The sequence below is a fragment of the Callospermophilus lateralis genome, chromosome 1 (genome assembly GCF_048772815.1).
Source record: "Callospermophilus lateralis isolate mCalLat2 chromosome 1, mCalLat2.hap1, whole genome shotgun sequence".
Taxonomy (NCBI): domain Eukaryota; kingdom Metazoa; phylum Chordata; class Mammalia; order Rodentia; family Sciuridae; genus Callospermophilus; species Callospermophilus lateralis.
Genome location: NC_135305.1, coordinates 18859992 through 18874722, shown reverse-complemented (window position 1 = coordinate 18874722; position 14731 = coordinate 18859992). Strand labels below are relative to the sequence as shown.

Here is a 14731-nt window from a genome sequence, read left to right as displayed (position 1 = left end):
ATCAGAATCTGCCTTTGAGGAAAGAGAGGTATAATCAGGGAGTGAGAAAGACGGAGAGGCTAAGAATTATTAAACTTCTGAGCCTGAGAGTATCAGAATGCAAAGCTGTATTTTTCTCGGACAATAAATACCTTCTCTGGCATCTCGATAGTTCTCCAAAGACCACGCAGTTAGTGCTGACAGGCAGCTCTTTTGTTCAAAGATTTTGAGGAAGCCTGGACCTCACGATCATCAAATGGTGATTAGTAAATACTCTTTAAAGAATCAAGTTTAGCCCAGTGAATTCAACTCATCCAGAGATCAGAGTTTTTACAGTGTGAGCCTCCGGAACCCAGCAGTAAACCCAGGAGGAGAAGCCAGAAAGATCTCTGTGCTGGTGAGGAATCTGTAACAGAACACGGGTACCTTCCTATAGCAGAGGCCTTCATCTGTTAACTCTCATTATCAGAGTTCAGAAGCCGAGCTACCTCAGTTTGCAGGCAATGGAAGCTAAAGAAGAACAAACTGTGAAGGTGGGCTCCAACCGCCTGATGGGCAGCGAAAACCTCAGAACTGGACACAGTGGGCAAAGCCCAGGTCTTGCAAGGGTGGTCTCAACAGCCCAGCAGACCTCTCAGATCCAGACCCCTTCCCTGAAGCATTTCACGGTTGCAAGTGATTGTAGAAATTTAATAGATAGAAGGAAACTTAGAGATTATCTTATCCGCCTCCTTCCTTAGAATGTTCCAAATGATTATCTTAAGATACCAAATAGAAGCTTAAACCATATACATAGGGTTCAAATAGATACCAAGTCAATATTTTTAAAATGAAAATTTTGGCATTTGAACGGGTAAAATTCTGCCAACTGAAAATCACTTTTATTTGCAGCACTTAATTATTGGATGAGGCTTAGCAATTACAGATAGGCCTGGGTGTTGGTGCCATCTCTGACATTCGGAGGACCTCTTTGCATTAGCTTAGTCTCTTTGTTCAAAAGACAGGATATGAATGGAACGGCCCCATTTCTCAGAGCCCCCTTCCTGTGTCTCCTCTGTAGTAGACTGACCTTCAGCAAAGGTGAGTCAAGACACATAGAGGTCTTACAATGACTGATTTTTCTAGCTGATTCTTCTTGATGGCTTTTGGAAAAGTCCAGTACATCCTGGACTGACCACATATTTATTAGGGTATGGATCTACTTCTTTGACATTTACTGTAGAACCTTAGGAAACAGGTCCCTTTCCCCTACCCCCTTCCTCTGGCACCCTGGTTCCTTAGCACCAAAGGAATCTGTTTCCCGTCTTCAAGCCATGCCTAAAACTCTGATGTCTTCTCTACTGTATCCTCACTCAAGGGGTGTGTGTGTGTGTGCGTGTGCGTGTGTGGCAACTTCTCTGGTCAAAGCACATCTTGGACTTCTGTGCATCACCTGGCAAACCATCCTGCATCTGGAGGTATCTTGAATACCCCTTTAGTCCTTTCTTTCTGCCCAGGTCACATTATGACACCAATCAGGGGTGTGTGTCAGGAAGCACCAAGAGCAGAAGAGCATGGAGTTACTCTTATTCTATCTCTGCCACTCTCTGTTGATGGTACATGGAGTAGAGAGCGAACTTTCTGGATTACTGTGTGTGCTGGTCCCTGTTTCGAGGTCCTGATGTGGGCCAGCCTCTCAGGGAGACACTCCAGGGCCTGAGGATCGCATCAAGTCATGCCTCAGGGCCTGGAAGAGGCTAAGGAGGGACTGGGCCCAGATGTCCTTCTGATACCCTTGGGACAGGGCCGTGCGGTAGGCTGTGTAGGCGAGGGTCAGCAGTGTCCTTTCAAAGTCTTCTTTTTTGAGGATGCCAGGGTAGCTGGTCAGGCTGGCACTCAGCCGGCGGATGTCTGGGATGCGTTTGGGGATCACATCATTGCAGATGGTGTGGAAGTTCAAGGCTTTCCTCAAGGAGGCCAGCTCCTCGTCCTTGATGGAGATGTCCAGGTCAGGGCTGATCTCAAGTTCGGCCAGCAGGAACTGGTGAGATACATGGAATGTGGAAAGACATGAAGCCAGGCATGGTTGAGGACACAGCAATTGTCACTATCACACATGGTCACTTAGGGAGGCAGCTGTGGAAAGAGCTTTGGATCTAAGAGACTTGGGCTTCACTTCTGATCTTTAAACTTGCTACGTGACCTTGGACAAATTGCCTCACTTCTCTGGGCCTTACTTTCCCTCTCCTCAAAAGGAGGGATACTGGGATATCGGGATATCATGAGAGGTACCTAAGACAAATATGGACAAGTATGACAGAGTCTGGTCCATGGCCACTATTTAAGTGACCAATTATTGTTTCTAGTGTCCCAGATCAGGCCCTTCTTCCCTCTCACCCACAAAGAATTTTCTAAAGCATAAATTATTTTTGATAATTTTTAAGCAGAACTTGAGATTTAAAGGATGCAGAGAACTGTGCTGGGAATTCAGTGGGATACAGAGGTTTGTCTTCGACTCTTATCAGCTTGTTAGAATAGGGTCTGGGTCTGCCATCCTCGTCCCTGCCCAGCACCAGGCACACAGGAGGAACCTGATAAATACCTGGATAGATGACCCCACATCTCCAGTCTGCTCTCTGTTTCCATCTCCACAACACCGTCTGTTATCATTCTAAAGCTTGGCTCTGTTCTGTGACTCCCAAGTTCAAGTCTTGCCAGTCTGTTCCCCAAGACAGGGTTTGAAAACTCCCTGGCTCAACTGTGTTGTGTGGCTGCTGCAGGCAGTCTCTTTCCTAACCAGACTGTTTTAATACATAGTCACAGGATATAAAAGTTGGAGGGGAATTTTGGGGGCCATAATTGAACTTTTTCATATAACAGTTGAGGAGATTTAGACCCAGAGAGAACTGGTGGCTTATGCAAGGTCACACTGCTGAAGAATTAAAGCTCAGAAATCAATCCTGGGATTGTAACACTGACCCGAACCAAGAGCCCTCAGGAAATCTGCTCTGTAGTTTGGAGGAGTAGGATCTCAGTGGGGCAGGTGTGAGTGGCAGAAGAAGAGACCCTTTCAGGCTTCTGGAAACCTCCGTGGACTAGCAGGGCAGCCAGACAGCAATGCTGTTCCAGCAGACAGGGTCTACGGCCTTAGGGTCTGCACCCAGATCCCAGCATGGCCTTGCCTGGACACTACGGACGAGTCGGCCTCCAAACCTTTGCTCGGGAATCGGCCACACTCTGGTGCCTGAGTGTGGGCAGTAGCACCTATGGGACAAATCTAATCTCGAGTTTGCCTGGGCTGAACTGCTAATTCTGTCATTCCCTGTTCAGGCTCATGGGGAAGGAGAGGAGGTGTGAGCAATTCCTTCCTTTGGGATGGGCAGGATTCTAGGACCTCCAAAATGGGTCTAGGCCATTCCCTACCGCAGCTCAGGCCACTCCCATTCAGGGACTCAGACGGGTCATCTCTTTTCCAAGAAAAAAAAAAAAGATAAAGAAAGGCTGATCTCAAGTTCAGCCAGCAGGAACTGGTGAGATACATGGATTGTGGAAAGGCACGAAGCCAGGCATGGTTGAGGACACAGCTCTTGTCACTATCACACACAGTCACTTGGGAGGCAGCTGTGGAAAGCGCTTGGATTGACCCCTTTTCCTCTCCCTACCTGGTAGAGCAGCTCCACTTCCTCCAGGGAGGTCTGCAGGACTGGGTTCAACGGCATGGATGACGACTTCTTTGGCCGATGAGCAGCAGGGAAGAGCTTTGCTAAAAGAACCAAGAGAGTAAGCTTGTGGGTTGCTGTGCACACAGACCACTGCCCTCCACTTAACCATGAAGGTAGCCTGTGCATCTTGACCTAGCCTGGGGAGAGGTGATGGACTCCCCTGGTGTGTCTCAGAAAGCTCCCGGGCACGTCAGGGCAGCATCTTCAAACCTGGGTGCTCCTCAGAACCACCCAAGAAAGTGTTGAAAAATATATACGCCTAGGGGTACATTTGTGCTAGAGACCTTATATTAAAGCAAAAATAAATCAAAACAGATGGGAGCCAGCAAACAAAACCCCTTAAGTTCAGCAAGTGAGTTCCCCCAAATATTGTTCTCTAATAAACACACAACTGAGCACTTTTTTTTTTTATCAGTATGGAGTACTGGATTATAGTTTTTCACCATTCTGTCAATCAAAGAATTAGACTTCTGCTTACCCTAGCCATCTGCAGAACAGCTGCCAAAAATTTGAACCCAAGTAACAAAATAAAGGAAGAGAGCTGCCACAAGACCCCAGTACCTGGCTCTAGGGGATTTTGTGGTCAGCTCGGGTTTCCACTAAGAGCCATGAGATTTAGCAACGCATTTAGCATGGAGTCAGTGACTTCACCTTGTTCCCCGGTGGTTGCATTTAGAAGTGTAGTGCTTAGAGGAACAAAGGAGAGGGAGAAGTGGGAACAGACTGAGAACAAGGGAAAGAGAAGGCTGTTACAGAGTGCAGGAAGACCGGCACAGGCAGCTGTTCTCCAGGGTCACAGCAGGCTAGGAGCAAACAGCCCCTCAGCCCCTCTTTGCACCTGTCACAGTGGTAAACCCGCTGCCAACAGATAGGAAAAGGTGCAGCTTCTTCAGGGCCCTTGATTGTAATCTACCAGAAAACTGGAGAAAGAACTGTAAAAACCAGATTACAACATGAGCGGCACCCGCTGGAGTTGGGCAAGCTTACTTTGCGTAACCAGCCATAACAGACCTGCTAGTTGATAATGGTGCCCTTGAGCCATGGAGAAGAGGTCAAATTGTGTGAAGCAGTTTAGAAAGATTCCCATCAGAGGTGATAGAAATGGAAACATCTTCAGCTGACAGAGAATTGCCTGAAAAACTCACTTAGGAATCCCTTGCTTCTCTAAAGAAGTACATAGGATGCAAAACTGATGAAATATTATCTTCCCAGTAACTCACTTATGATGGATACTACAAGTTACCCAAGGGCTGGGATAGATGGCTTCACGTCTCCGTGTCCCTATCAGAGCCTGAAGTAATGAGTTTAGGGCAACGTGAGCGAAACTTTGCCTCTGATTTCTCTTGATAGAATATGATACCAGGATACCGGGTCCTGGATCAAGTGAACCCCTTCTTCAGGATAGGACTCCAGAGCAACTTCATGTCTTTAATTCTCTTCCTAGAATTTCTTTCTTATTGCAAAATTAAAGGTACTTTTTCCTTTCCTTTCCTTTCTTTCTTTCTTTTTTTTTTTGTGGTGGGTGGGGGTGGGTACTGGGGATTGAACCCACAACCCCAGCCCTATTTTGTATTTTATTTAGAGACAGGTTCTCACTGAGTTGCTTAGTGCCTTGCTTTTGCTGAGGCTGGCTTTGAACTCATGATCCTTGCCTCAGCCTCCCAAGCCACTGGGATTATAGGCGTGCGCCACCACACCTGACAAAAGTACTTTTTCCTTTAAAAAAAAAAAAAAAAGAATTCATCCCCCAGCAAAAGAAGGGACAGGGAGGGAATGTCATGGACATAGAGCTCTCTCTGCTCCAGAATGTCATGGACATGGAGCTCTCTCTGCTCCAGATGAGAGGCTCTCTGGAAAGTCACCTCTGGGGAGGTTATTGCCATCTTAGACCTGGGCTTTCTTGTTTCCCGGTGAACAGCTCTTTGCACGTGCTCACCGCAGGTGGATCCCTGGTTTTCAGGATTGAGAAGAAAATACTTCCTGATTCAAAACCGAGCTTAATAATGGATACTTGGTCATTTCCGACAGCCCTTGTTCTTATACCTCACAATAATCGTTTGGGGGAAATTGTTGGAATCAGCCTCAGTCCTCTGGGGGAACCAGGACTGCTGGAGGAAGTAGGTGTGGGGAGCACTGGAATCTTAAAACTGGGTCCCTTTCTCCCTTCTGTCTTCCTGCATCTGTCCCATCCCCTGGAAGTACAGACCCCCATATTTCTGTAGTTGCCTTGACTGTGTACTTTGGACAGAGGTGGGGGACATTTATGTCGTCTTTGGCTGCTGGAGGGCTATGAGGCTGAGCAGTGGCCAGAGTCTGACTCTCCAGTCGAGACCTGGAGAGGATATGTTCTCCTGGGCTGGTAGTGCTGGAGGTGGTGGGTGAGAAATAGCTCTCTCCAGGCCATGTCAAAACATAGAGGTACAAGTTAGATGTACACTATTCCTAGACGTTCTTGTCCATAATGATAAAGGCTGGATCCTGACAGAAGTGCCAATGGCCAAAACAGGGGCAGGCCAGCTCCACACACGAATACATACGTGCAGATCTTGAGGCTAGATCTGTTTCTACATCATTAGAAGAAGGACCCCACTTCCCCTGGAAGCCTCTCTCTTGAACTCCAGCCACACACTGGTTTCCTTCTCTGTCTCCTGAGGCTGCTGGTATCATCTATTCTGCACACTTCCCATCCTGCTGGATAACCCCTGGGAAGTGTCATCAGCACTGCCAGGTCCTGGAGGGAGGGAATGTGTTTTATGTTTTCTCCGCATGACCTTGAAACCTGCATAATTGCAGGGCTCAGAGTGCAGGCCCAATATATATTTTGGAATGATTAAAAAAATAAACTAGGTATTAAACAAAATAAAACAACAGCCTTGGGGAGTATTCAGGTTGTGCTGATTTTTCTTCCCTTTTCCTTCTGTCCCATCCCCCAAACTTATGGAGGTCACCGTAAGTTCAGCTCCCTGCTCCCTGCAAGCCATTAGGGTGAATTGCTTGGTGTAATAGTGCAGTCCCAGCAAGCAGGGAGCCCTGAGAACTCTTCACTGGGCGGCCATTAGCGATGGCACTTTCCCTGAGAGAGAAGGGAGAGAAGGGGGAAGCAGAGTGGGGAGACCAGAGCCTGGCAGGAGGGTACCCCGCCATCCCTGGGACCACAGAGCCTCAGACAAGAAGACTTGTCAATCATCGGTTTTGGGTACCTTTTGCTGGGTGTAAAACTGGGACCATTCATTTTCTCTCTTCTTTACTCAACCCCCACACCCAGCCCGTTCTCTAGGTATTTCTTTGGAATGGGAACGTGCCTACGAGGACTGCTCAGTGTCTGTTCTGGGCACACCTGGGCCTCACTAGTCTCCTTGCGTGAAACTCTGCTGCACAGGCTGCCCCTGGGGCAGGGAGCTGAGAGCTCCTCCTCTCCTCCCCAGTCCCCCGGACAACCAGCATCTGCGATCTATCGGACCAACCCACAGGGAACAAGTGATTCAAAGGTCCTGCCACGTGGACTAAGCTACTCCAGGAACCTGATCTGGAGAGTCATGATTCATGTGTTATGGCAGGTCCCACCCATGTCCCCTGTTGAGGGACACTGTTGGGCCTCATTCTAGAGCTGTTGAAATGTGAGGCTCAGAAATAATAACAGTTCGGGGGCAACCACCAGGTGCCCAGCCGTGAGCTCTGTGCCTTCCAGGTACGACTTGAAAGGTAAGCATTAACTCCCCATTTTCTAGATGAAGGAACTGGGTGGTTAAGGAAATTGTCCTGGGCCACCCAATTTGTTTGAGATAAGACTAAAGATCAAGATCTTCCGGACTCTGAAACTTAGTCTCACTGATAGGGTGAACAATGCTCTCTTTTTGTGGATACATTTGTCCAAACACCGGACATTCTTCAGTTCTGAATGACTTCAGGGAGGATCAGGTAGTTAATCATGAAGGAGTGAATGAACGAGTGAATGAATGCATTTGGTATAAAACACGTTCTTTAAGGCACGTACATTAAAAAGTCATATGCCAGGCTAAATCAGCATGGCCCCTGGGCTCACTCCTTTGTTCCCTTCTCGTTCCTTTGCGATCACTTGACACTTGGGCAATCACTCGTTCCTTTGCACAACCCAACCCTACCTGCTCCACACCTGCATCTGCGCACCTGTGTGGGGCTGGAGAAAAGCACGATCGCCTTAAATGGCCTTACTTTAAAGAATTTTTAAAAAATATTTATTTATTTATTTTTAGGTGGACACAACATCTTGGTTTGTATGTGGTGCTGAGGATCGAACCTGGGCCGCGTGCATGCCAGGCGAGCGCGCTACCGCTTGAGCCACATCCCCAGCCCAATGGCCTCATCTCACACGGGCCTGTAAGTGCCATCACGTTTCGATTCCTGTCATCTTGCCTTTCTCCAGTGACTGTTCCATCACTCCCTCCGGAAGCTGGCTGCCTGCCCTCTGTTCATACACCAACCCCTCTTCGGCTCTCCTCTCACGCTCCCTTCTACGGCCCAAATTTCCTTGTCGACAGGAAGCCTCCAGGAGGACATCCCCCCGGCACAGCAGCCTTTTCTTTCCTACATCATGGATTTTCTCCTCTTTACTGGATCTTTCACAATAGCATGAAACACGTTTAAAAAAAAATTAAAAAAAAAAAAATCCCAGCTCACTGGCCGCCCTCTTCTCCCCAGTCTGCCCGTTCCCCGTGCTCTGGGCTCCCTTCCTCTTCTAGCCACACTCACTTCTGTGCTACCTTCCAGCTGTCCTGGTTTCCAGGCCAGACTCCTCTATTTCCTACTGGAATCTCCTTTTTGGATGTGCGGTAGCTGCTTCTCCTTCCCGTCACCCCAACACCCGCACACGTCTGCCCCATCGCCAGCCTCCCCCCACTTCTCTCTGTCAGTCAACCTTCATCTTGGACTTTCTTTGACATCCTGCATCCAGCCAGTCAGCAAATCTTGTTGGCTGTATCTTCAGAAAGTATCGGGAATGTGACGACTTCTTGCCACCTCCTCTGCAGCCGCCTGGTCCTGGCCATGAGCATCTCCCCTTAACGGCAGTGACCCTGCCTCAGTTCTACTCTTAACGCAGCAGCCCAAGTGAGTCTGCAGAAACGCAGGTCTGACGATGTGGCTCCTCCGCCCAGAACCCTCTCTGCCTTCCCATGTCTCTCTGACCCAAAGACCTTCAAAGGCCAGCAGGAGCTGCCTGACATGACCTTGCTCCCCTGGCTCACACCACTCTGCCACATGCCTCCTCACAACCCCTCTGTTCCCGTGTGTTTTTGAGCACACCAGGCAAACTTCTGCCTTTGCATTTATGTTCTTTGTTTCTGGATTATTCTTCCCTGGACTGCAGGACCCCCTCCCTGCCCTCTCCGGTCTTTTGCTCTGTCGGTGAGGTCCTCTGTGACTACCATACCCTCTATTTGCTCCAACCTTAGTCCCTGCCTTGTTCCCACCCAACATATCACAGATGTTACTTATGTGTTCATTTTCTGTGTCCCCTCCCTGGATCGTGGGCTACACGAGGGTATAGGATTTTGTCGGTTCCATTCACTGCTGTATTCCCAGTGCCTAGCACAGTGCTCGGTACCTTTGATGAGTGAATAAACAACCACATAGCAACACATTGCTACCCCTGCCTTGCAACTTGCCTCTTCGATCAGAGTGTTTTACAAAACCTTCCTCTTTCCAACAGGGTGTTTCTTGAGTCCATCTGCAGTTCCAGGACCTGGCTAATGACCAGAAAGTACATGTCGACTTCTGTCTCCCCCACATCCTTCCTTTACCTAGAGGGGCCCTCCTTCTGGCCTGGAAGGAGCTACTTCTACTTTATCTCAGTGGTTGCTCTCTCCCCAGGCCATATCCCTGCAGACTTCCTCGCCTGGACAGGCAGCCACGCGCCCCTGAAGTAGAGCAGCCTGCCTGGCTTTGCAGTCTGACCTTCAGTTCGACCTTTCACGGTCTGGGTTAGACATCTCCTTCTCCCTGCTCCCAGCCCTGCAGTATGGTCACTACGGCGGAAGATGTCGGGGACGCCCCTGTTTCACGTAACCGTGCACTGGCACCAGAGAGCTTGCCGGACAGGATCCAGACTCCAGACCACACCAAGCCAAAATCCCACTGTGGTTTTAATGAATCAGTCAAAGCAACTCTAAGGGTGTGGAAAGGAAAGGCTCTCGTTGTGGAAGATCTTTTGCCAGATTCTACTGATGTCATTCACTTTGTGGCTCTGGGCCAGCCCTTTGGAAACGCAGCACTGCTCAGAGGTAGTGGGGTCTCTCCTCGTGTGCTGGGGTCCCCAGTGGGCTTCAGAGAGTAGCCACCTTGGCTGGGACACTCCAGCACTCAGGGGCGGTGGAGAGATGATGGGGAGGGGGCGAGCCAGGACAGGGAGACCTTGCCAGAGAGACGCGGGTCAGATCCCTCCCTCCCCTGGCAGCAGGGTGACCCGAGCGCCTCCCTTCTTGCCCCCACCTCGGTTTTGTCACCTATAAATGGTCACACTTGCACCGGCCTCCCGAAGATACTGAGGTGGCTTTGCGTGGCACACCCAGGGGCAGGTGCAGCCAGTCTATCACCAACACTCACGGAGCCCCGACCTCAGGCCCCGCCTCCCAGAGACTTCATGACCTGAACCCGCACAACTCTGTGCATCTGAAAAGGACGTCCCAGGCTTCCCCAACTAAACTGATATATATATATTTTTTCTTGGTATCAGGGATTGAACTCGGGGCCACTTGACCACTGAGCCACATCCCCAGCCCTATTTTGTATTTTATTGAGAGATGGGGTCTCACTGAGTTGCTTAGCGCCTCACCTTTGCTGAGGCTGGCTTTGAACTCGTGATCCTCCTGTCTCAGCCTCCCGCTGCGATTCCAGCCGTGCACCACTGCACGTGGCTAAACTGCTTCTTAAACAGTAACGGCGTGTGTTTAACAGCATGGGCGTTCCTATCAATTAATAGGTACATATTTTTTAAAAGCCTGGTGGGTCCGCCCCCTCAGTCTGCTCTGGCGGGACCTGGGGTATGCTAGGACAGGGGCTGTGTGTGTCCTGTGTCCCTGGACTGGTCGTGCTGACCACAGGTGAGTCACTTGGTCTTAATCAAGCTGGAGGACCGGAGCGGGCAATCCTGGGTCCTGGCGTGGAAACACCTTCCAGGGTGGAATCCTAGAGAGCGTTTCTTAGGGAGAGGCTGGGCTCGTGGTGGGAAGGGTGTGGGCCAGCACGGGCTCCCTTTGGGTGTATTCTCCATTTCCACGTGGAGAGCGGGGCCACGGGGTGGGAGGGTGGGGGACTGGGAGATGGAAGGGGGGGCCTTCTAGGGAGAGGGTGCCCTCGCACTCTTTCCAAGGGGAATTCATCTGAGCCGGGGCTGGAGGCCGGGCGGGGGGACAAGGGTGAAGATGAAGGGAACACGCATTCGGAAAAATTGTCATCTACTTGGGTGTGACCCTCATTCATCTTAAAAAGTTGACAAGCATTGTGTATTCCTTGTATAATCAGAAAAAATATTAAACATTTTTAAAAAATCAGCCACGTGGAAGACTTGGGGTGAGACTTGGGGTGGGGTAAATGGGGTGAGAGCTCGCTGGCTCTGAACCCAGAGTGTGAGCCCCGGCTCCAGCCCTCACGTCTGCTGCCTCATGACAACCTCCCTGTCAGTTTTGTTGTCTCCTGTGTTTATATAGACTGTGGCCCTGGTGGGGATGGATCTGTCCTGGTGAGGGGGACCTGGGCCAGAGCAGTTGCTCCCAGGGTGTTATCAGACTCTGTTGAGAGCCTTCAACGTTAATGAAAACATTTCAGTTTTTTTTTTTTAATTGTAGGTACTGACTAGCATTTATATAGTGCTTCATTGTTTACAAAGCATTTTAATTTATATTTCTGAATGTGACCCTCATGAGGGTCATAACCAATCCCCATGAGGGTAAGCTTTGTTATTGTGAGTTTGTTATCTATTAGTGACTACAACTCAGAGAGGTTAAGAGGCTTGCCAGCAACCACACAGCCAATTAATTAGTTACCCTTAATTAGTAATTAATTATCCTTACAGGGTAGCTCCTAAAGTAGCTAGAGGGTTTATAAGTTGTATTACAGGTAAAATCATCTCATTATACTTTTTTGGTTGTTCTTTCTTTCTTCTTTTTCTTTTTTTGCAGTGCTGGGGATTGAGACCACCACCCATGCATACAGGCACTCTGCCCCTCAGCTCTTCCCCCCAACTCACTCTTTTTTTTTTTTTAAATTTCAAGATAGGATCTCCCTAAGTTACTCAGGGCCTCACTAAAGTGCCTGGGCTGGCCTTGAATGTTCCATCCTCTTGCCTCTCCACCTCCCGGGTCCCTGGGATTGCAGGCGTGCACCACTCGCTGTGCCTGGCTCCTTTGACTTTCTAACGGGCTAGGCTTTAGGAAGAGGAGATATTATGATCCCTTTTTAATAGGTAAAGGAAGCTGTGCCCCCAGTGTGACCCAGGGGTAGGTGGCAGAACCCAAGTTCTGGAAGTCTCTGCTCTCTGCTTCCATTGCTGCCTGAAGTCTGTGCATACCTTGAGAAGGGAGGGGTGCGTCTGCATGTGTACGTGTGTGGCATGCGCGTGAGAGAGGTTGTCAGGAAAAGGAGAGGGAAATGGGTGTTCTTTGCCCTGGGCAGCAGTGGTTTGTTCAGCTCAGAGGACTGGGAGTTTCCCAGTGTCAGGCTTCCACGGGAAGAAATAAAATCCAGCGTGAGCGCCTGGCTCGGCTGCCCCCACCCCTCCATTTCACAGCCTTCCCTGCCCTCCACCATGCTGTTCCCACACTCCTTCCTTCCCTGGTCCTGTCCTTGGGAAGCAGGTCTGCATCCCAGGTCACCACCCCAGCCTTCCTCCGACTGGGGTCTCTAGAAGCTGGTACCTTCTGACCTCAGGACACCCCGTTCTTCTTCCAGTTCTTTCTGGGAACATGAACTCAGTTGACTTCAGGCAGTGGAAAGATTTCAGTTCCTATTGGCGCAGGGTGGGTGGCACTCTCGCTCCCTCCTCGCCTGACTGGTAACCCCTGAGTACATCAGCACTGCGAGCCGGAGCCAGTCCCAAGACCCAGAGACGAGAGGCCATCCCGGCTCTGGGGAGTGACATCCTGAGGGAGAGGAATTCAGCCACGAGACAAAAGCCTTTGCAGGGGTCTCTTCTTCCCCTGGTGGCCCTGCCACTCCAGTGGGAGTGGCCCAGCACTCTGGGTGCCCAAGGGGGGTCTTTCCTCACTGCCTCTGGCCAGCTTGACCCGGCCACAAAGATGCATCCACTTCTGGTCGGGGGCAGCATGGAGACCTCCCTCCTGGCCACTCAGGCTGAAAGTCCCCTGTCCAGGCCACCCAGGGAGCAGGCCTCCTGCACCCCAGCGCCTGTGACTCCATTATGTAGGCAGAAGACCTTGCTCCCTGCTCTCCAGAGGCTCTGCCACAGCCGCACAGCTGGCGGGAAACAGAGGGAGTCTGTCGCCCGCCAGGCCCCAGAGCCCAGCTGTCTCTTGGCCCCACAGAGGGATGCCCTCTACGTTCTCTTCCTTGACCAAGTTCCCAAATCAGCAGCTCCCATGATTCCCGGTGCCATTTCCCATCATCTCCTGACACGGGGGCCCACCAAGGTGCACTGGCAGAGAGGAGGCAAAAAGAGGGCAGGGGCTTCTAATTCCCCTCCCTCCGCTCACTGCCCTCCGAGTGCCTGATCACCTTTTTAAAGAAATATTTATTTTTTAGTTGTAGGTGGACACGATATCTTTATTTTATTTGTATGTGGTGCTGAGGGTCGAACCCAGCGCCTCACACCTGCTAGGCGAGCGCTCTACCCCTGAGCCCCAGCCCCAGCCCCTAATCGTTTTTAAGAAAGAAGAATGAGCGTCCAACCAACCAATGAATCAAAAGCAACTCACCCCTGCTCCACCTGTGGCACACCGTGGCCTGAGCGTGGGAATATAGCAGCAGGAGCACCAGCGCCTTCCAATCCATCTTTTCCTCCCAAAAGGTGAAGAGTGGACCCTCAGCCCAGGTGGGATCCCAGTGGCTGCAGGTGGACCTAGAGTTCCTTCCAGGGAGACGTAGGTAGAATTCTTGCCTCCCTTCCCTTTCCAGGAGGGAAGAAATGCCCTCTGCGTGCCTCCGCAGGGTGGAGGCCAGCCACTGCCTCCTGGGTGGGACGGAGTCGGCACCTCTCTTAATCCGACTCTCCCTGGGATTGGGGACTGGGCTTCCACACAGAGTCTCTGTTTTTGAGCACATCTGGAGTGACTCACGGGGCATGTGATCTCCTTGGCAGTGGGGTGGATAAATATAATTTCTGTACTTGAGTTCCATGTGTTGGATGCGCCCACTGGAATTTTTCTTTAACAAACAGACCCGTAGAACTTGTTAGAGAGCCCGGCGAAGACTTGGCTGCCCTCCCTGTCCGTCCACACATACTACATCAGAGCCAGGGGCGCGGGCTGGAGGAAGAGTTGGGCGGCTGCCTGGCAGACACTGGGCCTGGTGGAGCCGGGAATTGCCTTTAGGACAGCAAAATCATTGTAGTACCTGGTCCGATGTCTTCATCTGTCATCCCCGGACCTGGGGGCCTAGAGCCTTCCCGGGTTCTGAGTGGGTGAGGAGTTGGCAGATTGTGAGGGAGCAGAAGAGGAGAGGTGACATACAAAAGTGCTACACGTGTGATCCTGTGCAGGTCAAAATCCAGAAGCCCAGAGTGGACCCTCCCACACAGGTCACATCCATGATGTTTGTATTAGGCTCTTTTCTGTTGTTATAACGAAGTACCAGAGGCTGGATCTTTTGTAAATAAAAGAGGTCTATTTAGCTCATGGTTCTGGAGGTCCAAGGTTGTGGTGCCAGCTTCTCCGCTCTGGTGAGGACCTCATGTCAATTGGCATCACGATGGTAGGAATGCTTGTGAAAGGGATCAGAGCTGAGACAGAAAGCCTAGAAAGTTTGGAAAGGGTGGTCAGACTCACTGTTTAAAAATATCAACCTGCTCCCATGAGAACTGCATTAATCCCTTCTGAGGGCAGTACTTCCCCCGTCCCCAATTA

At 50.4% G+C, this 14731-nt stretch overlaps 1 protein-coding gene across 1 annotated transcript; it reads right to left on the bottom strand.

The window, feature by feature from the left end:
• Positions 1-1654: 1654 nt before the first annotated feature.
• On the bottom strand, positions 1655-13661 carry Fam180a (family with sequence similarity 180 member A). The gene is made up of 3 exons (XM_076860231.1): positions 13586-13661; positions 3621-3721; positions 1655-1999 (listed from the first exon to the last, which is right to left on the bottom strand). Exons 1-3 carry the CDS (start codon positions 13659-13661, stop codon positions 1655-1657), a joined length of 522 nt encoding a protein of 173 aa, XP_076716346.1.
• Between the last annotated feature and the right edge of the window lie 1070 nt (positions 13662-14731).

What these genes read in the sequence shown, in the direction of transcription:
- Fam180a (XM_076860231.1), bottom strand. Translation starts at nt 13,661, where the DNA reads ATGGATTGGAAGGCGCTGGTGCTCCTGCTGCTATATTCCCACGCTCAG. An exon ending in GTGCCACAGGTGGAGCAGGG is followed by an intron (nt 3,722 to 13,585) that starts GTGAGTTGCTTT and finishes TGGTTCTTTTAG; the next exon opens with CAAAGCTCTTCCCTGCTGCT. An exon ending in AAGTGGAGCTGCTCTACCAG is followed by an intron (nt 2,000 to 3,620) that starts GTAGGGAGAGGA and finishes GTATCTCACCAG; the next exon opens with TTCCTGCTGGCCGAACTTGA.